A 25,122-nucleotide genomic window follows, 5' to 3' on the forward strand; every position below is an offset into this window, starting at 1 on the left:
GTTGGAAAAGCTGTATTCAAGGAGTAATCATCAATGGTTTGCTTTCAAACTCGGAAGGTGTATCTGTAACGCTGACAGACCCCGGTCGGCGGGCGGGATCGAACCTGGGACCTCTGGAGCTTAGTGCATGAGCCTCTACTGCATGAGCTAAAAGCCGTGACTGTTGGCTAAGGCTGTAGAGCAGACTCATTAATCTCTCTCTCTCTAAGTGGTCTCGGTGCCACCAGATGGGACAGAACACCACACCCAGGAGGTCTGGGGGTTACATACTTCCCCTAGCTGAGGAAGCGCATCCCGAGCTTCAGAGAGACTTCCCAGTTAAAATCCAGGACAGGCCCCCACTTGTAATGCTGACAGACTCCAGTCGCCAGTGGGCAGAATAGAACCTGGGGCCTCTGGAACTTAGTACATGAGCCTGTATTGCATGAGCTAAAAGCCAACTGGTGTTAGCTAAGGCTGTAAAGCAGACTCATTAATCTCTCTCTCTCTCTAAGTGGTCTCGGTGCCACCAGATGGGACAGAACACCACACCCAGGAGGTGTGTGGGTTATGTATCTAGGAGGTGCTACAGGGGTCAGTACTGGGTATGGTACTATTCAGTATTTTTATTCATGACTTGGACGGTGGTGTGGAGAGTATGCTTATAAAATCTGCAGATGACACCAAGCTGGGTGGGGTTGCAAGCATTTTGGGGTACAGGATCAGAATTCAAAACGACCTTGACACATTAGAGAATTGGTCTGAAGTCAACAAGATGAAATTCAATAAAGATAAGTGCAAAGTACACCTCTACCCCGATATAACACGACCCGATATAACACAAATTCGTATACAACGTGGTAAAGCAGCACCCCGGGGGGGCAGGGCTGCGCACTCCGGTGGATTAAAGTAAGTTTAATATAACGCGGTTTCACCTATAACACGGTAAGATTCTTTGGCTCCCAAGGACAGCGTTATATTGGGGTAGAGGTGTACTACAGTTCTGAAGGAAAAACCAAATGCACAACCTACAAAATGGGGAATAACTAGCTAGGCAGTAGTACTGCTGAAAGGGAGCAGGGGGTAACAGTGAATCACAAATTTGATGCAAGTCAACAATGTGATGCAGCTGCAAAAAAGGCTAATATTCTGTGGTGTATTAACAGGGGTGTTGTACATCAGACAGGGGAGGTAACTGTCACGCTCTCCTCAGCATTGGTGAAGGCTCAGCTGGAGTACTGTGTCCAGTTCTGGGCACCACACTTTAGGAAACATATGGACAAACTGGAGAGTCAAGAAAAGAGCAACAAAAGTGAGAAAAGGTATAGAAAACCTTGACATGTTTAATCTTGAGAAAAAGAAGACCAAGGGGGACCTGATAACAGTCTTCAAATATACTTAGGTCTATCAACTCTCATACGTTAAGCACAGTCAGTCCAAGCCAGAAATCCAAGAATACCTATGTGCCGCAGAAAGCAGTGCTGGCACTTCTCCCCACAAGTTTGTTTTGAAACAATTTATCTTAGCCTATGTCTACACTATAGCTTATGTCAGTATAACTTGTGTGTGATACTCCATACTTCAAAACAGCACCCTGGAACCCCCATATTCACCACTGTGTTATGATTATGATATCTTTTGTACAATGTATGCCTTGTGTGGTATCGTTTAAAAAGTCTTAATCTGTTGAACATCAATATCCTGTTGAATTGTATGTACTATCATTGTATGTGACGTGATGAAGTATTGCTGTATGTTTGTTACTGAAATATGTGGTAAGTGGGAAACACCTACAGCTAGCCTTTCGGTGGCAACAAAGGAGCAACTAACAGGAGGGATTTATATCAGGACTGGCCAGCCAGGTGTTGATGGCCCATCAAGAAGAATCCACTCCCTCAGACTCCTCAGAGAGGGCACGTATAAAATGGAAGCTACCCCTCCCCCCCGGCCATCACAGCAAAGATCTTTTTAGCTGCTTTAGCACCTGGAGAGAAAGTATAAATGAGGGTTGATAACATCACATCAGCATTTGGCCTCTCGCCTCCCCCATCTCAATACCTGGAAGATCATTTGGAAGACCATTTGAACTGGGGAGATTGGTCCCAGGCTGAGAAAGGAATCCACCCTGTATATTTAGAACTGTAAACTGCCTGGAACATCCAGTGGGGTGAGAAAAGCTGTTTGACTGAAATCTTGCTTAGTCTGTTAAAGTTAGAATAGCAGTCTAAATTCTATTTTTATTTCTTATGTAACTAACTTTGACCTTTGTGCCTAACACTTTATCACTTAAAACCTTTCTGGGGGAGGGATAGCTCAGTGGTTTGAGCATTGGCCTGCTAAACCCAGGGTTGTGAGTTCAATCCTTGAGGGGGCCACTTAGGGATCTGGGGCAAAATCAGTACTTGGTCCTGCTAGTGAAGGCAGGGGGCTGGACTCAATGACCTTTCAAGGTCCCTTCCAGTTCTAGGAGATGGGATATCTCCAATTTATTTTAATGTTTTATCCTTACCAGTGAGCTTGTATAAAGTGCTTGGGGAATCTGCTCAGATTACAAAGGCAGGTGCATGTCCACTTTCCTTTGATGAAGTGGCAAACTAATTAATAAGCTTGCACTGTTCATGAGAAGGTCTTGAGCAGTGTCAGACGGGACATCACTGGGGTGCAAGGCTGGGGCCTGGGGAGATTTGCTGGTGTCTCTCTGTATAATTAGCTGGGTGTGGCCCTGCATATTGTTGGCTGAGCGATCACAGCACCTGGAGGGGTTTTGCTGCTTGTCGCTAGCACAGCATTGTAAGAGACAGCTCAGGGAAGAGAACTAAGGGGGCACAGAGGTCACACAGTTCCAGATTGTACCCCGGGGACATGTCATTCAGGGGTGTGAATAAGCCACCCACTCAGTGACATAAGTTACACCAACATAAGCACCAGTGTGGACAGCACTATGTTGGTGGGAGAGCTTCTCCCACTGACATAGCTACTCTACTCGCGGGGGCTAAAGTAGTTAAGCCACTCAGTTTAAAGTGGCTACACTAGAGAGTTTACGGCAGCACAGCTGCCATGATGCAGCTGCGCCACCATAAACTCCCTAGTGTAGCCACGCCTTTCAGTTTTTATTTCACATTGAAATCATAGACTCTCACTGAAGCAAACAGTGTCTGGATCAATCCCACAGTGCCTATTACCATGGTAGTAAACCACTGTCCATAATTTAAGCACACAATAACCCAGAACAAAAAGGTGGGATCTTACTAAAATCAAGATATATCATGTCTTCTGCTTCCTCTCTTTCCACTAGGCTGGTAACCTTGTCAAAGAAGGAAATTAGGTTGGCTTGGCATGATTTGTTTTTGAAAAATCTAGATCTCCGGGCTAATGAAACTTGATGTCATGCTTTCAGGATGTTTTGTTGTTTTAGAAGAGCACAGATTCTCAAAAATATTTTTTTTAAAAGTGTGTTTTACACCTTGCTGTGAACAGGCTTCAGATCTGTCTGAGCTCTTCTGGCAAGGTAATCTACAGCCTGGGTCCAACTCCCAAGAATACTGTTTCCTTAGCATGCTAGGGAGCACCATGCTAGGTAGCATGAAGCGTACAAATTAAGATAACCACTTGTAATTAAAATACAAGAGCAAGGTTGTTAGCCATGGTGACTTTTCCAAATTCAGTTTTGGTGGCCATATGAAACATACCTGTTCCAGGCAAATGCATTTGTGAAATTAACACTAATTCACTGATTGAACCTCATTACACCCAAAAAGACTATGTTAAAAGAACATTAAGGTTGCAAAAATAACACGAGTACTTGTGGCACCTTAGAGACTAACAAATTTATTAGAGCATAAGCTTTCGTGGGCTACAACCCACTTCTTCGGATGCATGTTTCCTAATCAAAAGTTATGAAACACCTGAACTAAGATTGTCTGTGCAACTTTAGTTTAGTCCCCTGACATATCTGCACGATGATAGCATCTTGATTGTGTAATCAGACTATTTTTTCCCACAGGATCCCTGCATCATTCAATGCACACTATAAATGATGTTCTCTGAATGGGTAGCTATTCAGGATTTCTTTCTAGCCTCATCATTCAATGTGTGACCACACACTTCATTTAGTATACATCATCCAAATCCCGCACAAAGTGCAGACGCTAGAGAATCAGTTTCTTCAAGGGCATTTCTATGGTGCTCTCATCATCATACTTTAGTTCTTTCCAAACATGAATGAATTTAATTCCACAGCACCCCAGTGAAGGGAGGTGCTATTGTTATTCTCTTTTTACATATGGGGAACAGAAGCACAGAGATTAAAGCCAAAACTCTGAGAAAGTATCAGTGCCTAATTTTTGGTGCCTAATTTCCAATGCTTAGGGCCTACTTCTTCAGTTTATTGGGCATTTCACAGCACTTTAAATTTTCAGAGTAGAATTCCCACTGACCTCAATTGCAAATTCAAGTGCCCATCACTTCTGCAAATCAGAACACAGGTGTCTCAAGTGCGCAGAAAATGTGGAACAGACAAACCAAAATGTTCATTTGACCACTAATTAAGTGACTTGCACAGCATCACCCAGAAATTCTGGCAGAGACAGGGATAAAAATCCAATTTTCCTGGGTGCCTTTCCACTGCCTGAACCACAAAACCATCCATTCTCTGTAATTCCCTGCCTCATTTTACTACACACATTCCGACTTCTGCAACAAATGAGGCTGAGTCAAACAGACAACCACCTCTTCCATTACACAACTCGGATGCATTCCCAGAACACCACCCATCTTATACACTGAATAAGGCAGCAGTCTTGTGGCAAAAATTGTATGATCATGTAATTAAAGACTATCATAATACACACAAAGGAGCCAAATTAATATTGCACAGGCAGCCTTAATTCCAGAGTTTACTAACTTTTGACTTTGCAGCCTTAACATTCTTTTAATGCTTTATAGAGTTTAAGGCCAAAAGGAGCTGTCATAACTATAAAGGGAAGGGTGACAGCTCTCCTGTGTACAGTGCTATGGAATCCCTCCTAGCCAGAGACTCCAAATCCTTTTACCTGTAAAGGGTTAAGAAGCTCGGGTAACCTGGCTGACACCTGACCCCAAGGACCAATAAGGGGACAAGATACTTTCAAATCTTGGGGGGGGGAAAGGCTTTTGTGTGTGTCCTTTGTTTAAGGGGTTGTTCGCTCTTGGGACTGAGAGGGACCAGACATCAATCCAGGTTCTCCCCATCTTTCTAAACAAGTCTCTCTTATTTCAAAATTGTAAGTAAAAGCCAGGCAAGGCGTCTTAGATTTACTTTGTTTTTCTCAACTTGTAAATGTACCTTTTACTAGAGTGCTTATCTTGTTTGCTATACTTTGAACCTAAGACAGAGGGGATTCCTCTGAGCTCTTTAAGTTTGATTACCCTGTAAAGTTATTTTCCATACTGATTTTGCAGAGATGATTTTTACCTTTTGCTTTAATTAAAAGCCTTCTTTTTAAAAACCTGATTGATTTCTCCTTGTTTTAAGATCCAAAGGGGGTTTGGATCTGTATTCACCAGGAGTTGGTGAAAGGAAGGAGGGGGGAAGGGTCAATTTCTCCTTGTTTAAAATCCAAGGAGTTTGGATCTGTATTCACCAGGGAATTGGTGAAAGATTTCTCAAGGCTTCCCAGGGAGGGAATTCTTAAGATGGTGGCAGCGGACCAGAGCTAAGCTGGTAGATAAGCTTAGAAGTTTTCATGCAGGCCCCTACATTTGTACCCTAAAGTTCAAAGTAGGGATACAGCCTTGACAGGAGCCATCACATCATCTAGTCTTATCTCTGGCATATAAGAGGCCATTAAATTTTACCCAGACACCTGTACATTAAGCCCACAGACTGTACATTAAGCCCTTAGACCAACGCATTTCAATTCTCGGGAGACTAAACTGTGCCAGTGACACAGAAAACAGGATAGACCAAGGTGCCATCAATGCCTGAGGCCCCTGCAATGGCAAGGAACTGTCTAGGTGGAATATGTCCAAATGATTCGAGCAGGCAAACCGCAAGCCACTCACCCACCCACACTTACAAAGGAAGGTGGAAAAAACCATAGAGGTCCCTGCCAATCTGACCCAGGGGGGAAATCTTTTGACACTAAATCTGGTGATCAGTTGGACCCTGAACACATGAGTAAGACATACCAGCCAGGCATCTAGAAAGAAGAGTCTCTGTACCCACTCGGAGCACTGGTCCCTCTTGTCCACCATCCCATCTCCAACTGTGGCTGAATTCTCTGATGCTTCAGAGAAAGAAAAAAGAACCACCATACACACACACACACAGAGAACATATCAAGCCAATTTTGCATTGGGGAAAAAATTTCCTTCCTGAACCCTGCAGGTGACAGGTTGAAACCCTGATGCATGCAGTTTTGTTACAGTCATTATCTTAATGAGAGCTGCAACCACTATGAGCACCCCCTATCCCCAGCTTCTGCCCCATCTCCTCCTCACCCCCGCCCATTCCTATCCTTCCTTGTCTCCTGCCTCTCGTTTCTCATGCCCAGCCCATACTCATGTTCTCTTCCCTCCCACTCATCTTCTGCCTATTACCCTGCTCAGATCCTACTCCTACCCCCCCCCCCCTCCACCACACCCTGCATCTCCCCCTCTCCCCACCTCTTTCAGACCCGGTATATGCATAAAAATTTACCAGGATAACTATTTCTTAGGGGGCTGAATTATTACCAGTAAAAATCCCTAATGTGAATGTAGATATGGGGGTGATTTATACCGGTAGAGCTGCTATTTGTATTATCATAGAGACTGGGAGTCTAGAGACGAAGAGTCTCACTTATGCTATTCCCCTTCACTAATGGGACTAGCTTTACCAATGTAAGTTTTATACCAGCATAACTGTGTTCACCCTAGGAAGGGTTGAACTGCTCTAACTATACTGATATAGCTAAAGCAATACATTTTTCTAGTGCCTCTTGCCTGGGCACTAGGAGGGAGTGCATTGAAATCACAGGAGAGAATATGCCTGCTCAGTTTTTATGCCTTGTGCCACAGAAGCTGGGACGAGCAATTGCAGGAAAAATTCTGCTCAGCCTCTGCAGACTTGGGATGGACCACGCTCAGTCACTCTGTGGAGACGGTACATGCACCGGCAATTGCAGATAGGTGCTGTGAAGGGATGGAGCATTATTGGTGCAGACGGAATCACTAAAGTATTCAGCTGCCCAAATCTAATAAGTCTCTATTGAGCACGTGTGAACTAAGATTTTTCCCAAGCCTTCAAATTTCACCAAATTTTCACAGCAACTGCAAAATTTACATCCCTGACACCAGGGCAACCTTCCAGCCAAATTTCAAGCCCTTGCTCCAAAGCACTGGGGCACGAGCTGAAAAATTAAAGGCAAAATATTTTTTTCCTAGTCTCATTCCCTGAAAGAGCTCAACTGTTTTACCTGAAACGTAAAAAAAAAAAAAAAAAAAAATTCAGCTAAAGGCAAAACACCCAGCATTGAAGGGTTCCGCCCAAACAGTTTAAATTTATAAAGCTATAAGCAACTGAAAACAGGGTCTTTTAATGGACAGTGTGGGGCAAATATAATTGCAAGTGTCACTAGCTGTACCACCTGTAGTTACACTTGATATCCTGATAAAAATATGATTTTTAAATTGTTTTAAATTTTAACATTTATTAAAATTATTCTGTAGGCATGCTTGACTGAAGAAGCTGGGTTCCATGCAAGCTGAGTTTATTATTTTTTCTCTTTCATCCATTTTCTTTAGACAAACTGTTGTAGTACTTGTACTGTGTGCCCATAGCTCCTATTGGCATTCAGATGTTGAGCATTCTACTGAGCCTAAGGCTAGGTCTACACTACCCGCCTGAATCGGCGGGTAGAAATCGACCTCTCGGGGATCGCGGGACGCGACAATCGATCCCCGAATCGACGCTCTTACTCCACCAGCGAAGGTGGGAGTAAGCGCCGTCGACGGGAAGCCGCAGAGGTCGATTTTGTCACCGTCCCTACAGCGGGGTAAGTCGGCTGCGATACGTCGAATTCAGCTACGCTATTCGCATAGCTGAATTTGTATATCTTAAATCGACCCCCCCCCGTAGTGAAGACGTAGCCTGAGAAGGAGCTCCAAGAAGCTATAGCAACCCAGTGGAGTTTTGTTCCACTTCTAAGCCTTCTAGAACTCCATATGCTGTGAGAGTTAGCGTAAATAACTTTATTGCCAACAAGTTTAATTTATAAACCAAGTCCTCTACCCTAGCTACTAAGATTAACACAATTTGTCATCATAGATACAAGTACTGCTTTCTTTCCACCCATGAAAGTAAAACAAGAGATGGCATCTTTCTCTGTCACAAGTCCAGCTGACCAACTTGCATACTCAAAGTTTTCCAAATTAGGAAAAGATCTTAACATACATACATTCACCTCATTAGACTCAACTATGTACCACTCAGGTTCTCCAATCCAGTAGTTGCAAACAGACTGCCAAGTCTCTGGAGTTTATAAAATAAAATATCACCTTTTGTATGTAATTTTTATTTCACTTCTAACAATGATTTTTGTTAAAACATCAATTAAAGCTTCCTCCTCAATGAAGCATTAGTGTTTCTTGTCTTGATTAGCAAAAGAACAAGAGTTCACCTTTTCCTGTACACTAAAGAGTTAAGTAAAATGGGGAATATTTATCTTGTACTGAAAGAGGCTTTTATTAAACTATAATGTTGATGATCTCTAACTGTATAAGAATTCTGAGCTCTGCACCAGAATTCTCTGTTCATTATCATTTATCCAACAGGAAAGGAAAATACGTAATTTAAGAAGAACCTATATACTAACTCACTGAGTTGTCTTCAGACTACTAGAGTTCCTGAAAGTTATTTTAGTTATAGGCACAGTAATAGGTCAAAATAAAAAGTTCTTTTTGGAAGCTCTTTAATCGTTCCCCCAACCTCCCCTCTTTTACAAAAAACCTGAAGCCACTGAGTACTACTGATAAATGTATGGAAGGAATCATAATGAGACAAGACAACATACTCACTATACAGATTAAACTAAAAGACTCCATTTTGGCTCCTATACTTACAGTACATGTCTACAGAGCCAGAAAAGGCTCTTCACTTTATCAAGAGTGCAGAATATTCCCAACAAAGTGTAATGATGAAACTACCTGTCTCATGATTATCATTTTTGGCTCATTAATTGCTACATGAGGACAATATAAGATTTTCTAAAAGTTTAACAGAATACATCTATAAAAATGTTTAATGACTTTAGCTTATTGAATGTTTTTTCTTAAGAGTTAAAACAGATGTAGAAACTTAATTTTAAAAAGGCCATTAGTGTTAGGCCAAATTACAAGTTTTTAAAGTACATTGTTATTATTCCAATGTTTCTATTAATTAAACAAAGACTAGGTAACTAGCAACTTACTCCAGTGCTTTCACTAGCAAACACTGGGGGGGGGGGGGGTGTCACTCTCCAAAATAATCTCACTAAATAATTCAACAGTAAAAGATTTTAGAAAGCACATTTTTCTTTTTTACACATTAGTCAATACTCACAGTAAGCCATAAGACAGTAAACTTCACATACAGTAACTCCTCGCTTAACGTTGTAGTTATGTTCCTGAAAAATGCTACTTTAAGCAAAACAATGTTAAGCGAATCCAATTTCCCCATAAGAATTAATGTAAATGGGGGGGGGGGTTAGGTTCCAGGGACATTTTTTTTGCCAGAAGAAAGTCTCAGAGAGAGAGAGAGAGAGAGAATTACACACACAGAGAGTATAAGTTTTAAACAATTTAATACTGTACACAGCAATGAAGCTTGCGAAGCTTGGCTGAGGTGGTGAAGTCAGAGGGTGGAATATTTCCCAGGGAATGCCTTACTGCTGAATGATGGAACTAGCACTCGGCTGAGCCCTCAAGGGTTAACACATTGTTGTTAATGTAGCCTCACACTCTACAAGGCAGCAAGAATGGAGGGAAGGGAGACAGCATGGCAGAGAGAGACAGAGACATACACTATGTGTGTGAGTGAGAGACGCGCATTGCCCCTTTAACTACACTGTCTCTTTAAGTAGATCAGCAAGTTGAGACAGCAACTGCTGCCAGCAAATTCCCTCCATCCTGAGCCCTATTGTGTCGTCGTCCCCTTTCTATGGAGATGGGGTAAGCGAGGGGAAAGGAGCAGGGGGGAGGAGGGACACCCTCACATTAGCACCCTTCTTTCCCCCCCGGCACAGCAAGCAGGAGGCTCCCGGGAGCAGCTCCAAGGCAGAGGGCAGGAGCAGCACACGGCAGTGCGGGGAAGGATAGCTGAACTGCCGGCAATTGATAGCCTGCTGGGCGGCTGCCGCACAGGGAACTTAGGGGAGCGGGGAGCTGATAGGGGGGTTGCTGGTCCACCCTGGTTCCAAGCCCCCACAAAGTTCCAACAGGCTGCTCTTTCTGCAAGCAGTGAACAAAGCAGGCGGCTGCCAAACAAGTTATAAGGGAGCATTGTGCAACCTTAAATGAGCATGTTCTCTAACTGATCAGCAACGTAACAACATTAACCAGGACAACTTTAAGTGAGGAGTTACTGTACTAAATAAGAACTTGAACATGGAATTAAAATGTTCACAAGCACATAAAATTAAACAAAATGATGGCTAACTGCATGCATTAGGTACAGGCTTAAGACAATGACAGAAGAAACTGGTACGGTTTAGTTTAAAAGCTTGCAGTGCAGGTTGCAAGGGAAAAAATTATCTATCTAGGTACTTTTATGACTTTCCTCACTATAGTGCTTTAGCACCCCCACCCCCCAAATTAAAAAAAAAAAATCTTTCCCTCCCCACCCTCTCTTTACTGCTTGTAGGAATACCTTGAAAGGTAATAAATGTGTGTGGATGTGCACTCACCCTTTAGTCAGTATGTAGTCATTCTGGGAGAAGGGGGGGGGGGGGAAGTGGAGGCCTAGAAATGTACTGGTCTAAAGATATTTTAATACAGACAGAAGGTTCTCAAGCAACAACCGATTTTAAAACATGAAATTCCACATTCAGGTATAACAGGCGTGGTTTCAATTTACACTGCTATTTTATATACAAGTAGAAATAATGGCTTATCTCTTGATAAAAGGTTTGTACCTTGATCTGCTGTCTTCTGAGCATTGCAAGTTCCCTCATATCTCGGAATGGCTGTAGTAGGTATTGGTACAGTTCTGTGGTGGCTTCTGCAAGACTACTGTAGGCTTCATCTTCCATTTGATACAGTTCAAGCAGCTCTACCATGCTTTCTGTATTCTTGTGTTTTTCCAACAGCTATAAAAAGAGAAGAGAAATATTGCTTGAAAAAGTGTGCTCAAAATTTCCTGCTAACAAATTTGATGGCTACTTACAGCTAATGGCCAGTCCCCTCCCTAACCTCCCCCCCCCCGCAAATCCACTTAGACATGGAAAGGTTCCATGGTGCAGCTTCCCATACTAAGGAAGGAACTAAGCCAGTCAAGTCTGAACAGCCCTTTGATTACTGAACATCCAGAGTTAAAGTTATCACTGCTTTCCAAGAGCTTCCTGAAGCACAGTAGCACTGGAGACATAGCCATAAGTGGAGGTAGGAGGATAAAGTCTGATTTACTTTTCACCAGTTATGCCATTTACTTACTGCATTTCACTCCATTTAGACAAAATAAGAGAGAAGTCAAGTTTTGATTTTTCTAGTTGTTATTTTTTAATACCACAAAGATGAGAGATGCATCACAGAAAAGACAAGTGCATTACCACAAAAGACTTACAATCTAAGTCCTGGCCTTTCGAGCTGCTCCACATAAGTGGACCCCAGGGGCCCATAAAGAGCCCTAATAAAGTCACTGCAGTTCCACACAGGTGAAAGGGTTTGCCTGTGTGGCACAGCTTGCAGGATAGTGGCCTACATTTCTAGTCTATTTTACTTTCTGGTTCACGTGCTTTAGCACGTTTTATTATCTAGGTTATAAATGAAGCAAACAATGTCTTAAGAGTTTAAGGCCAGAAGGGACCATTAGCTCATCTAGTCCAACCACCTGTATATCACAGGCCACCCGCACCACCCAGCATGCACACACTAAACCCAACTGAAATGAGACCAAAGTATTGCTGCCCACTGGAGATGAGACTACCATTTGCAAAGAACCAGGGAAACCAAGATACACAAACACCCAAGGCCCCCTCAATGACAGGGAAATGATTAAGTGAGAGATACCCAGAAAATCCTCGCAAGTGACCTACACTTCCATGCTGCAGAGGAAGGTGAAATAAAATTCAAGGTCTTCAAAGAGTTTTCATTAGAATTAAAAAAAAAAGTTGTGGATGTATTTTAAACTTTGTACAAGTCCTTAATTTGAGGCCTAAATCAACCTAAAACTGTTTCCTCAAGAAAGTGACCACTTGTACAATCTTCTCTTAAAATACTGTCTGTACATAATCCTAGTCAGTCAGATAAAACAGAAACTTTCACAAATTTGTTACGTTAAATTTTTATCTCATATGCCTGCTTTGAGACCATTTTGTGTACATGCCTTGGCAGGTGAGGCCATATAACTTAACTCACTTGCCAGATCTAGAAAGCCACTTACTGATTAGCTAAGGCTAATGATTTAAAAAAAACTCCCCTACCCTTTACCTGAGATATTTCAAGTATTTACACAAAAAGCAGATTATCTTAATAGCCTTTTTATACCATTATCAGCCACTGAAAAATCAAAGCTCATTTTTGTGTTACTGCCTCAAAAGCTTATACTCTGTTTATATCACTCATTACTTTTTTTTTTTTCTGAGCCATATATCTGAAATGACTTTAACCTCCCCTTCAACTAAGTCATATCTTCTAGTTATTTGTTTATGGTTTTAAAATGAAACCCCCAAACTATAAGTATGCCAAGTATACCTTAAACCAAGTTGTGTGGCAGGAACAGTTACCGTACCTCTGACCCAATAAGTGATGTCTTAACTCCAACAGCACGGACATTTCTGACAGTGTAGTCCTAAAGAAAAGCCACCTCCTCCCTCAACTCCTTTCCTTCTCATTCTTTACTCATTTCCTCAGTTCTGCCAGTGTCATTCTTTCACCTCTAACTTGCCCCAACTTTTCTATTGCCTGCCCCTTTTTTAAAAACCCTCCCATAGTCTTGGCACAGCAATCTTCCCTCTGTCAGAGTACTCAAGAAAACAGCCTTATTTCTTGTTGTACTTATGCTGGGCACAACTTTAAATGTCTCCACTTTTTAAGATTCTAGAATGTCAATCCCACAGGAAGGAAATAAGACTAATTTTAATTCTTTCATTGTTTCTGGAAGAATCATAAGCAATCTTACGTCAAGAACTCAATAGCATGGATGTAACTTTTACTAATTATTCTATACTGTAGTTTATTATTATTTCAAGGCTCTGTGATATTCTGGGAAGCACACAGTAATCCTGCAGAAGGAAGTTTTGATGGACAAATGCTAAGTGAAGGGCTCAAATTTATAGTACTTTAAAGTTGTCTTTTCTTTTGGAATGCTGAAAGCATGGGTACATATATAATAGCTGTATATGAAATCAGAGTTAGAGTGTTCATATTACTGTATAAACCCATAAATGGAAAAAAAAACAATGATAGCATAAAATAAAGTATCTTGAAAATCCGTGAAGAAGGGTTACATACCTTACAGTAATGGTCATTCTTAGAGATGTGTTGTCCACGTGGATTCCACTCTTAGTGCGCATGCACCCCACGAGCATGAGATCAGATTCTCTTTGGCTTGCAGTGTTTGTTGGGGCTGTGCCTGCACCCTAGATCCCCTTAAACCCAGCTACTCAAGGTCATAAAGGATGCTTCAGGACAAACCAACCCTCAGTTCCTTCAACAATATAGAATCCCAGAGAAACAGAACTCCTTAGAAGCTGGGAAGGAGAGCAGTCATGGAATCTGTGTGGATAGCACATCTTGAAGAACTACAGTTACTGTAAAGTAAGCAACTGTTCTTTCTTCAAGTGATTGTCCCTATGGATTCCAATCAATGACTAAGAAGCAGTTGTTTCCCTGCTTGGAGATGAGTACTAGGGGTTCTAATTAAACAATGACTGCAGGACAGCCTTATCAAAACAGGCATCCAATCTGGAAGCCTCTACCAAAGGCTAAAACCCTATAAGGTGTGCACCAAGCTCCACATAGCTGCCCTACGGATTTCAGAAATAGGGACGCTCTTCAAACAGGCAGTAGAGGCTGCCTGATCTCTAGTGTGCATAGGTGGATCTGACTTAGCTAACTCATACCATGTTTTTATATAGTTGCAGACCCCATTTAGACTACCTCTGTGAGAATACTGACTGATCTATAACCCTCTCTACAAAGGCCAGAAAGGGGCTAGATGTCCCCCAAGCAAGGAGCAACATATGGAACATTGCTTGGGAATATGTCCCTCTCCTAAGCAGAGAAGGCATCAGAAGTACCAGTTATTAGCCAGCAAAGCCTCACATGAGGGATGGGTCTTAAATCCTAGAAATTTAGCTTCTGTCATGTTAGTAGCAGTCCTGCAGGGAGCTGCAGGGGATAGGTGGGGAGCACAGGGGGTGTCATGTCTAGCCTAACCAAAAAAATGTATCTACACCAAAATAAACCCACACACAACACTCCCCCAAAACCTTTATTGTCTATGAGAACTAACAACTAACACTAGCAGTTTTCAGAAAGAAAAGTGGACACTGCAGGGGTTCTGCACAGGTGGTAAGAAGGAACTAAGGGAAGGTTGCCTGCTCCACCCTCTGTAGTCTAGGGTAGAGGGACATGAGGCATCTAGGGTGCAGGCTGATCAATGGACACTGCAGACCAAAAAGAATACAATCTCATGTGTATGAGGTGCATGCACACCAAGAATTAAATATGTGTAGACAACCATTCAAAGAAGGACTAAACCTTATCTTCATTCCCATATACAGTCTCTGTTTAATGTCTGAATCCACTTATAGTATAAGGCAAATTAAACCCTCTAAATCCCAATAGGAAACAGTCTATCAGACAGTTTAACTGTACATGTTGAAAGTTTCCCACAGGCACTATCAATAAGAAACACTATATAGGCACATGAAAATTCAGTAAGTACTTTTCTATAAGATGTAGGCCTTGGAAGAGTTAGGTGACTGCCAAAATAAACTTAGTGCAAAAAAAGTGCACAGTTGTAAGAGGGTTAACATAAAATGTGTCACACAATGTTGATATATTTTCCCCCTCATACCTGTAATTAATTCTCAACACAAGCAATTCAGTGTTACTTTAGCTGTCCATTTACTGCAGTGTGTGAATAGCCTAACTTCTGTATAAAATTTGCAATCATTCATAAATTTGTTTTAATTGAGAAATGAGAGGCAAAGGGAAGAGTAACCTCTGAATTTACAGGCCTGAGTGATGTTGACTCTTAAAAATAAATGCAGTATTCAATGGATAAATTTTTACAGATGTTACATTGTGTTACACTGTTCACAACTAAATGAATCTACATCCTGGGTAACTATTATGCAGATAGGGTTTGGCTAGTAGAAAAAGCCAAGCCTTCAACTGAACAGTCCATGCATTTGAAAATATAGCAGATTTTTTTAAATTAAGGATGGAAATAACCAAATGCTTTGCCACTAAAGCTTTAAAAGCACTGCACTGAATTACAGAGGTCTGTGCAAACATGCATGTGCTGTTCTTAATCTTGGGCCTGATCCAAAATCACTGAAATGAGCAGGAGGCTTTCCATGAATATTGGATCAGGGCCTTTAGTGTTGCTCCTTTGTTTTACTCTGTATTGAATATTATCATCTTCATAACCACATAGATTTAGTTGTTTTACTTAAGATGCTAAAGTGTTACAAACACACCTCTTTAGGTCACTTATGGTTTCATATATGCTTGTTATTTAAAACACAAACATTTTAAGAGTATTGTGGTGCCATATGAGTGAATGCAAGGTCCTTGGAAGCTTCATAATCCTGCCTGTCATTTTGGATTTGCCTTTCAAGAAGGAAGAATCCCTGACGTTATTTTAAAGTTTTTTTTTTAATTACGGAGGCATATTTAACTACTGCCAAGCTTTATCTGTCATTTTAATTTATAAAGCAGGAGTGCACTACTCTCACTAAAGCAACTGCTAGATACTCCTGCCCTTTTCTCCAAACAGTGGCAGCTTCAAAGAGCTCTCTCCTTTTGTTGCCGAGTCCTTATAGATCAGCAGGATTACTGAAAATACAAGTCCCAGAAGATCATTTCCAAAGCCAATGGTACATAAACCTCAGATGCAATATTAGCAGCAATTAAAATTAGATTGGAAACTGTATGCATGTTCTAATGTTTAAGTTATTGGTATTCCCTCACTCTCTGCACCCACCAAAAGACATTCTATTAACCCACCCTTCAGCCCCCCCAAAAACAACAACAGAAGCCACACACACACACACACACAACTAGTACAGAATAGGTTTGGCCAGAATAGTAGTCTTCAATTATATGGAATCAAGATTACTGATAAACTACTTTTGCCTTCCTCACACACATGGTCCCCTATTCTGGCCATTAACTATTGCATTTAGGAATCAAATAGCAGGGATGGTCAAAAAAGTCTAACTATATAAACCACATCAGACTTGGAGATGGGGATCTTGCTATCAACACCCATGACTTACAGGGCCAGACTAACTCTCCTGCAGGCGTGGGGCTATTAGATTTTGTGGGGCCCCTGTATGCAAGTCTTTTTCCTAATTTAAAACAAAATGATCACAATTATGGCATCGAGGCTATTAATGCTATACTAAACGGGACTTTTAATTAACATAAAGCTGTTCTGTAGTTACATTTCAGTCTTAAAACATGTAGAATATAGTTAAGTTAATTCATAATAGCCTACTTCTTACCTTAGAACAGCTGTCAGAGACATGCCAGCAGCCGGCCACTTCCGGGAGCAGCGTGGGGCCACAGCATGCAGGAGCCTGCTTGAGCCCTGCTGCGCCGGTGGACTTTTAGCGGTCCGGAGATCGCGATCAACTGGCAGAGGCTCCAAGATTGACCAGTCAATCGCGATCGACAGGTTGGTGACCACTGAATTGTATATAATTATGGATTTATTTTTGCGGGGCCCCTCTTAGCCTGAGGCCCTAAGCTGCAGCTCCTAAAGCCCTGGCGTTAATTTGGCCCTGATGCTTTTGTAACTTCAAGGTTATTATTTTTAATTACTGTAGCACCTAGGAGCCCCAGTCAAGGACCAGGACCTCATTGTGGCAGGTACTGTACAAATAGGGTGACCAGATGTCCTAATTTTAAAGGGACAGTCCTGATTTTGGGGTCTTTTTCTTATATAGGCTCCTATTACCCCCAACCCCGTCCCGATTTTTCACATTTGCTGTCTGGTCTTTTTGTATGTAGGGTGACATTTCCTGCTCCAAAGCCTACAATCTAAGTACACAATGAGACACAAGATGGAGGAGTACAAGGAAGCAATACTGTTCAGCGTGACAGGCTGTAGTCTCAACACACCAGTGGCCTAACTGATTGGACAACTGCAATGTATTCTACAGTGGGCTACATTTTAATTAATCTGGAAGCTACGGTTGGTGCAGAAGGTGGTGATCCACATGATAAGTGTTAAGTCTCAGAGAGCATATGAAATGTGTGCTATGGAACCTGCACTATTTACGTAGGAATTTCCGGACAGGTTTTAAAAGGTGTTGGTTTTTATCTACAAAACCAATAGAGCCTGACACCAGCCTACCTCATGATACACTGCCACCGTTGCAATCAGCAAAGGCACGGACATGAAATCGGGGATGGGACTTGCACGGTGTTCTCCATAAGGGCCAGCAGACTCTAGAATACCCTTCCTTCCCTGGTCCAAAATACCTCAGATTTGTCAGCTTTTAGAGTATGCTGCAGGGTCCACTTTTTTCACCTGGCCTTTGAACAGCAATAGGGGTTGAGGCAAGTGTGTGGCAGGGGTTAGTATTTGATTATGAGCTGCTGTTTAGTACAAAGAATGAGTTGATTAAAATCAAAAAACCAAAAATATAATTCAAATAATTGGCAGGGTTATCAGATAGTTTTAGTTACTCTAAATAAGAAAAATAAATGAAAATACTGAGAAATAGCAAGCAAAGTTTTTCATGCACACGCGCACACACACACACACACACACACACACACACGTTCATGCTTTCTCCTATGCAGCCCCATATACATGGCATAAGTTCCTTGTAAACACCCAAAGCCACTGCCCTCTCCTTCAAATCTCTCCTTTCCTGTGATGCCTACAAAAAATTTGACAACGTTGAGCCGCTGGTGTGAAAGATCAATGCCTAATGTGCTGGCTAGTATCTAATTTTTGACTGACTGTGCCACACACTGTAAAAAGTATTTTTAAAATGTTTGAAAACTTTTTTTTAAAAAACTGGCACTGGATTCTAACCCTTTGCCTTTAAAAAGGCATATATGTGAGTCCAGCTGTTTGTCTTGTATTCACCTTTTGTGGTGTCTTATACTTAAAGACTGGCAGTTTTTGAGGTAAGAATAGTGTTTTTCATTATGTGTACGTACACTGCCTAGCATAACGTGGCCTTGGTCATTGACTGGGGCTCAGTCCTAGGCTCTATCACAGTACAAATAATAGCCAAATCACCGCAGACAGTATAGAAGGAAAAAATGAACTGCTGGACAAGGAGGCTACAGAAGCTGAAAGAGTAGAATATTTACTATTAAAAATACTACTGTGGTTAAGTAAACCACAAAAACTAATTTAATCTAATACATGCTTTATTGACCGTCATCACTAATTTTTCTATAGTTCTTAATATAAATCTCCGAAGAACATACATATAATTGTGTGCGCACGCACACGCTCCCAGATGGGGTTCACAGTTAATTATTCTATTTAGTTAAGTTGCTAACGCTGATCATAATTTACAGTCACTACAGCAATTTACAGGCAATGCAAAAGATGTCAGTTTAAAACCAAGCATCTTTTATAAATAAAAAAAGTCTCAAATTTCTTCTCTGAAGGCCAGTAAGCAAATCCATGACAGCATAGTACAAGTATTTTTGTTTTAAGATGGTAATTGTCTAACCTGCATAACTCACCTCATAACGCAGCTGTCCCAATCTTGACTAACACTATCATACCAAACAAGGACCAATAAAAACCTGCCATTTGCTTGGTTTGGGCACATTACTCAGAAAGGTGAAGCCCTAAACAAGTTATGCAGGTCACTCATGTAACTAGTCCTTGTTTGGGAACAGTCACATACTTTTTCTATTACTAACAGAATGAGGACACATCAGGTATTTATCTGTATTGGGATGTGTTAATACTATGTATTCTGATGAGAAAAACAGAGGGGATGGATGAGTTCAATCTATTTCAAGGTAAACAGAGTATCCAAGATCTCCTATTCTTCCATTTGACAAAGCAACAAAAATAAAGTCACTAATGAATACGTTTTCCAACAATGATCAGTGGGGACAAAGTCACTTTGAACAAAAAAAAAAAAATAGGCAACACCTTAGCCTAAGGGTTTGGCAAAGGACTCTATTCTACTCAGATCCTTATAAATCCAGAAGAACTTGCCCTGTAAGAATCAGGTCTAAAAGTCCCAAAAGACCAGGAATTTGAGAGAAGGAAGTAATGTTAGTATTGGGGAATCTATGCTGTAACATAAAGCATGTTAACTCCTGGCGTAAAGACATTCTATGTAGGATACCTAATGTAAGCCAAGGGGGGTGGAGGGGAAGACAATGTTATTCTAAAGTGCCAACACTGAATAGTATTTTCAGATAAATATATAGTAAGGCCAGTGTCCTCAGGTGCATCCAAGGACTTCACTCTCAAGAACTTTTTTATTAAGACAACGTGAAGTCTATTGTTTGCAGGTCCAGGGCATATAGCCCTAGCCAACCAAACAAGTCCAGAAGTTAGTTAGGCAGACCAAAAATTAGATTTGGGGGTCTGAGTCTCAGAAAATAGAAAGGTAAGAAGTGCACCTCTTCCACCACTTTTTAGTTAGTTCATGGGAGTCACAATACTAGCACCCAACCATAATTGTTCTGCAACCCTAGATGCACATCATCACCACACTGATAAGATTTTCAAAACTATTAAAACTCAATTAAGACAGAGTCAGATGGGGGAGCGGGCAAGAAGGGTATGGCAAAGCCAGACTCAGGGTACAGCTGAGTTTCCTCTTCTCAAAGCCATGGAAAAGGAGAAACCAAGTTGCTTATAGGGACCACATCTACTTTAAAGCCTTGAACACCAAACGCCTAGTGCAGTGGTCCCCAACCTTTTTTGTCTGGCGAGCACCAGACGACGAGCCACGGAGGACCATGGTGGCGGACGAGCATCTGCCGAAATGCCGCCGACAAGCGGCAACGTCAACAGGCGTCGCCGCCAAAATGCCGCTGACAAGTAGCGTCATCCAGAGGCATCGCCGCCGAAAATCTGTGGCATTTTGGCGGCGACGCCTCTGGATGACGCTGCTTGTCGGCGGTATTTCGGCGGATGCTCGTCCTTGTGTGCCCACCCCCAAATGGTCACGGCTTTCCTATATGGTTTCAAGGCTCTACAATCCCATATTCAAACAGAGGAAATATGAAATGGCTACCCTAAGAAGAAAGTAGTGCGACCCAATTGTAAAAGATTTATGAAAAAGTTTCCAAACTGAAATAATTTGCGTTATCAGCAACTATTGTTATATCAAAAATAACCAATTATTAGACTACATGATCTTTGCGGTCCCTTCTAACCCTATGATTCTATGAATTAGAAATAAACCAATAAACCGTACATGATTTACATATTAACATTCAGAGAAGACAAAATTTAGAACCTATTACTATTAATAAAAGGCTAAACTTGTGCATGGAATTGTGGAAGTCTCATATTGCTCACAACATTTTTCCTCCCACTCAAAACAGTCAAGTCCCATATAATTAGCAATCTGTGCGATCACTTCCGTAGAGTTCAACTTTCTTGGTAGCAGCAATTTAAATTAGTATCAAAGGAATAAAGTGCCACAGAATAAACTTGAGAGTTTGAGGAGTTGTGAGTTTGCTTATTTGGTGTTGAGGGGGAAGGAACATTATGGAAAAATAAATTGTGGGGGTGGGGGGGTTGATATCCACATTGAACCATAAGATAAAAGCAATTTATCATACACCTCTTATCACCTCAACTGCATCAGTCCCACTAATCTATTTCTGCCAGAACTACTGCAACATTCCAGAAGAGTGTCTAACCACCATACACCCTTACCAACTAATAAATAAATAAATAAATAAATAAATAAAAGCCACAATGCCACATCCACTCCATAAAGTATGGAATTTTCCCTAAATTGCACTGGCCTGAAGAGTCAAATGTCAATTAGTCTTGACCAGTGTTACACTTAAGTTCCAGTCTTGTAATGCATCATAGCTAGAATGAAATACTACATCTCTTTGAAAGACTGGAAAACCTGCCTTTTCACTATTACAAGGCATTTGTTTCTAGCAGTGGTGAACAGTATGTGACTTTTTAAAGCCAAAGGGATAGAATGCAGTTTGTTTTTTAAAAAGCTCTCAAACATTTTAAAAACATTTGTTACTATGTGTGTCAAACAGAATACTTAACGGCATAGTATGGCACAAAAGATATTGTTGGCACTCATTTAGGATGACTTGTACCAATGACCTACAACCATCCCAAATGAGTGCTAATAAAACATTTCAATTGCACCTTATCTATCTATTCCAGGCCAAAAAATTAAGAGCACACATCATCAAATCAGGGATAAAACCGTTTACAGGGATCTGCAATTATCCAACCCCCCCGCAAATTTAACCCCAGGAAATTAAGAGTTAAGACTATCAACAATGGTTGTCAGCAGAAAGTCCCTGGAATCAGTATTGGAATCTGGTTAAATGCTCGTGTTGAGCAGAGAAGACACTTTTCAGTACCATTTTGGAAAATATGGAGACTCGGTTATGCTTTCTTGTACAGGGAGATTTTGACAAACCAGTAAAGTGCCTGAAACCACTATGGCTTATTGTTAAAGGCAGCCTAGTCAGCAAGCTGCGGACGTGTGTAAGTGCTTGAGACTAAGTAAAGTTTAGCTTTAAGTGAAAGCATTCTTGTGTTGTCCTGTTTGTGCCAGCCATCTATCGGTCGGACGGCCGTGTCTCCCCTGATTTATTTCCTGACACCACCTTGCACAGAGTAAAAGTTACCAAGAGCTTTGGGTTGAAAGAACCCCGGGTAACATTCTGAAATGGTAACAAACAATTCTGCCAATATGACACTAGTACCATTTTTCAATACTCATTCAGGGGAAACCTGTTGTTGAAACACATCATCAGTCAGAGTTCTATTTTATAGCACAGATAGTGTTTGCCTGTGCCATGAACTGCAAAGAAAAACTTAAGTTTCAGTAAATTTCACTGTGAAGACAACACAACAGACAAAGGAACAGCACAGGTCAAAGGAAAGAAAAACGAACAGAATGCGGGGAGAAGCAAATGTTGGTCTTCTCTATGCTAGGGTTTTGATTACAAAAAATTTTCCACCACTGCCAACACTCATGTAAGTTATCTTAGTGACAGTCCTAGTGTAGACGTGGCCACCAGTGTTTAACACCATGTCATTTAGACCTTCTCAAAGCAGGTTTAAGCAACACTGTGGTAAACACCAGCTGTCATAAGAACCTTGTCCACATCAGATCTCTTGCTACCACCAATGTAACTGCACCAGTTGAAAAGTTTTGCTACCCAAAAATACAAGAAACACCAAACACATGACCCTACCACAGCCATCACCTATGCTGAGGAGGGAGGAGTGTAGATGAAAGTCAAGAGATGAGCATGGAGATGCTTGCAAGGACATTAAAGGGAAACGTTAGTACTACTGTACAGCACTCAGTGGATATGCACCCATTTACACCAAGGATGAATTTAAGTTCTACTTGTTTTAATTCAATTAACCATTTAAAATATTGTCAACCATTTTCCCAGTCTACGCTCCCAAGTTTACATCCACCTTCCTCTGACTTCAGTAGCTCTGCAAGTTTAGACAATGTACCTTAACTAGAAAAGAGCCCTACCCTTATTAATTCATACCACTTATGGCGCAGAAAAACCTATTAGGTCATCTAGTCGATCTACCTTTTACAGTCTAGTTTTAGGTAATTCAAGCAATAGTACTTCTAGTGCTATCCTTGAGACTATCCTATCACCAACAAATCTCAGTTTCCAGAGTTCTGGGAGGGCATTCCATCAATTTATATAATGGTGGTGTAATATTTTCCATCCCACTCTTTACATGCTAACATTGTTTGCTTTTAAATAGCACTGCAAGCTGAGAAGGTTTTCATTGAGCTACACACGCTAACATCAAAATCTTTTTTCTGACTGGTACTGTGAATTTTAGTACCCTACAAAGTACACCTCTAGCCTGATATAACGCTGTCCTCAGGAGCCAAAAAATCTTACCACGTTATAGGTGAAACTGCGTTATATCAAACTTGCTTTGATCTGCCGGAGCACGCAGCCCCGCCCCACCGGAGCACCGCTTTACCGCGTTATATCCGAATTCGTGTTATATGGGGTCGCGTTATATCAGGGTAGAGGTGTAGGTGAGTAGTTCAAGTGCATCGTTCAAAGGTATATTGTCTTTGTTAGCATTTCTCTGAGAGTTTCTGTCATCTCATCTTGATGAGCCTAAATAATTCTGCGAAATCTGCAACTGTGGATTACCCTCTTTCTTAGATCACTAATACACTGAACACTGCTTCTAGTACAAAACATTTGTGCACCCAATTTTCAACATGGCAAAAGGTTAATAGTGACAGTCTAGCCCTGTTTTCCATCTCTTAATCAGTTTTTAAATACATGGTATTCTTTCTCTTACCCCATCTATTAGGTTTCCTTAATAGCCTCTTGTGAAGGACTTTATCAAAGTGTTTTTGAAAGGCCTCAAATCAGCTGGTTCTCCTTTAACCACTATATTGTTGACAATCCTAAAGAATGTCTTTTTTTTTTTTTAAGTTGATGCTGCCCCCTTAAGTCATTTGATGCTGTTCTCTAAAAAGAAGGAAAAAACAACATACAAACATTCAATTATTGACCTCTTGAGTATTGGAGCTGCCCAAACCTGCATAAAATGTACATACACCACAATCACAAAATTCAAAAAGAATTGATTTTCTTGCCATTTGTAGTTGCTTTGTGACACTAAAAGCTAGACAATAGAATTAGCAGGTCCCAAGACTTGAAATGCAGACTTATTTTCCACATAAATAATTGGTCTTATTATAAGAAGTTACTGGGTGTGGGGCCATATTTAAAAGGAGTTGCCTGACTTTTAAACAAAGCACTCAAGCCATTTATATAGTATACATTCTATGTTAATTTTCCCTAACAAAGGCACCCCACCTATCCTATCTATCCACAGCCTCTTTTTAGCAGATGGTCTTTTTAGTATGCATGCTAAAAACTCTCTAAACAAAAATACTAAACATCCGGAGGATAATCTGGGTGGGACTGAAGAAGTTCAGAATTAACCTTTCCTCTCCCAACACTATATTCTTTAGTCATAAATGTTGTCATCTGAAAAGCATGAGAATTCCATAAAATTATCAGTTAATTGGATCAAGCCTATACTTTTGCAGATGTTCTTCCCTAAAGCGGCTATTTTAAACAGACTAGAACTGTACCAACAATAGTGTACTAGATTAGAGAAAAGGATGTACAAAATGTGTTCTGGCAAAGACTACATAGTGGCCTATGGAGAACTGCCAGGTCCAGCAATTTACAAGATTCTGTTTTTCAGTGGCTCCTCCATCTCTATTATAGCAACATTACAGTTATAAAAAGCTATATAACAGCTAAGCCCTGCTGGCCATTTGTAGCATACTATTGACATACTATAAAGGAAAATGGCTGATAAAAAAAAAGATGCAATGACTGGAAAGAACCAGCTGTCTAGTTTAGAGCCTACCTATGTGGCAATATCTCAGAGATAGGAGTCTGAAGAAGACAAAACAAAAACAGGATTTTGTAAGCAACTTGGAAAGGACTGACTTTAAAGCTAAGCCCTGCAGGACATATAATAAAAGAGGGGGAAAGAAGATGTAGGAATAAGGGAAGGAA

At 41.0% G+C, this 25,122-nt stretch overlaps 1 protein-coding gene across 1 annotated transcript in view; it reads right to left on the reverse strand.

The window, feature by feature from the left end:
• Nucleotides 1-25,122, reverse strand: part of JMY (junction mediating and regulatory protein, p53 cofactor) — a 127,990-nt gene that overhangs the window by 91,867 nt on the left and 11,001 nt on the right. The window contains exon 2 of the mRNA XM_065406644.1: nucleotides 11,109-11,282. Coding sequence (XP_065262716.1) covers nucleotides 11,109-11,282 — 174 coding nt within the window. The remainder of the gene's footprint in view (nucleotides 1-11,108; nucleotides 11,283-25,122) is intronic.

This window comes from Emys orbicularis, chromosome 6, assembly GCF_028017835.1.
Source record: "Emys orbicularis isolate rEmyOrb1 chromosome 6, rEmyOrb1.hap1, whole genome shotgun sequence".
NCBI classification, from domain to species: domain Eukaryota; kingdom Metazoa; phylum Chordata; order Testudines; family Emydidae; genus Emys; species Emys orbicularis.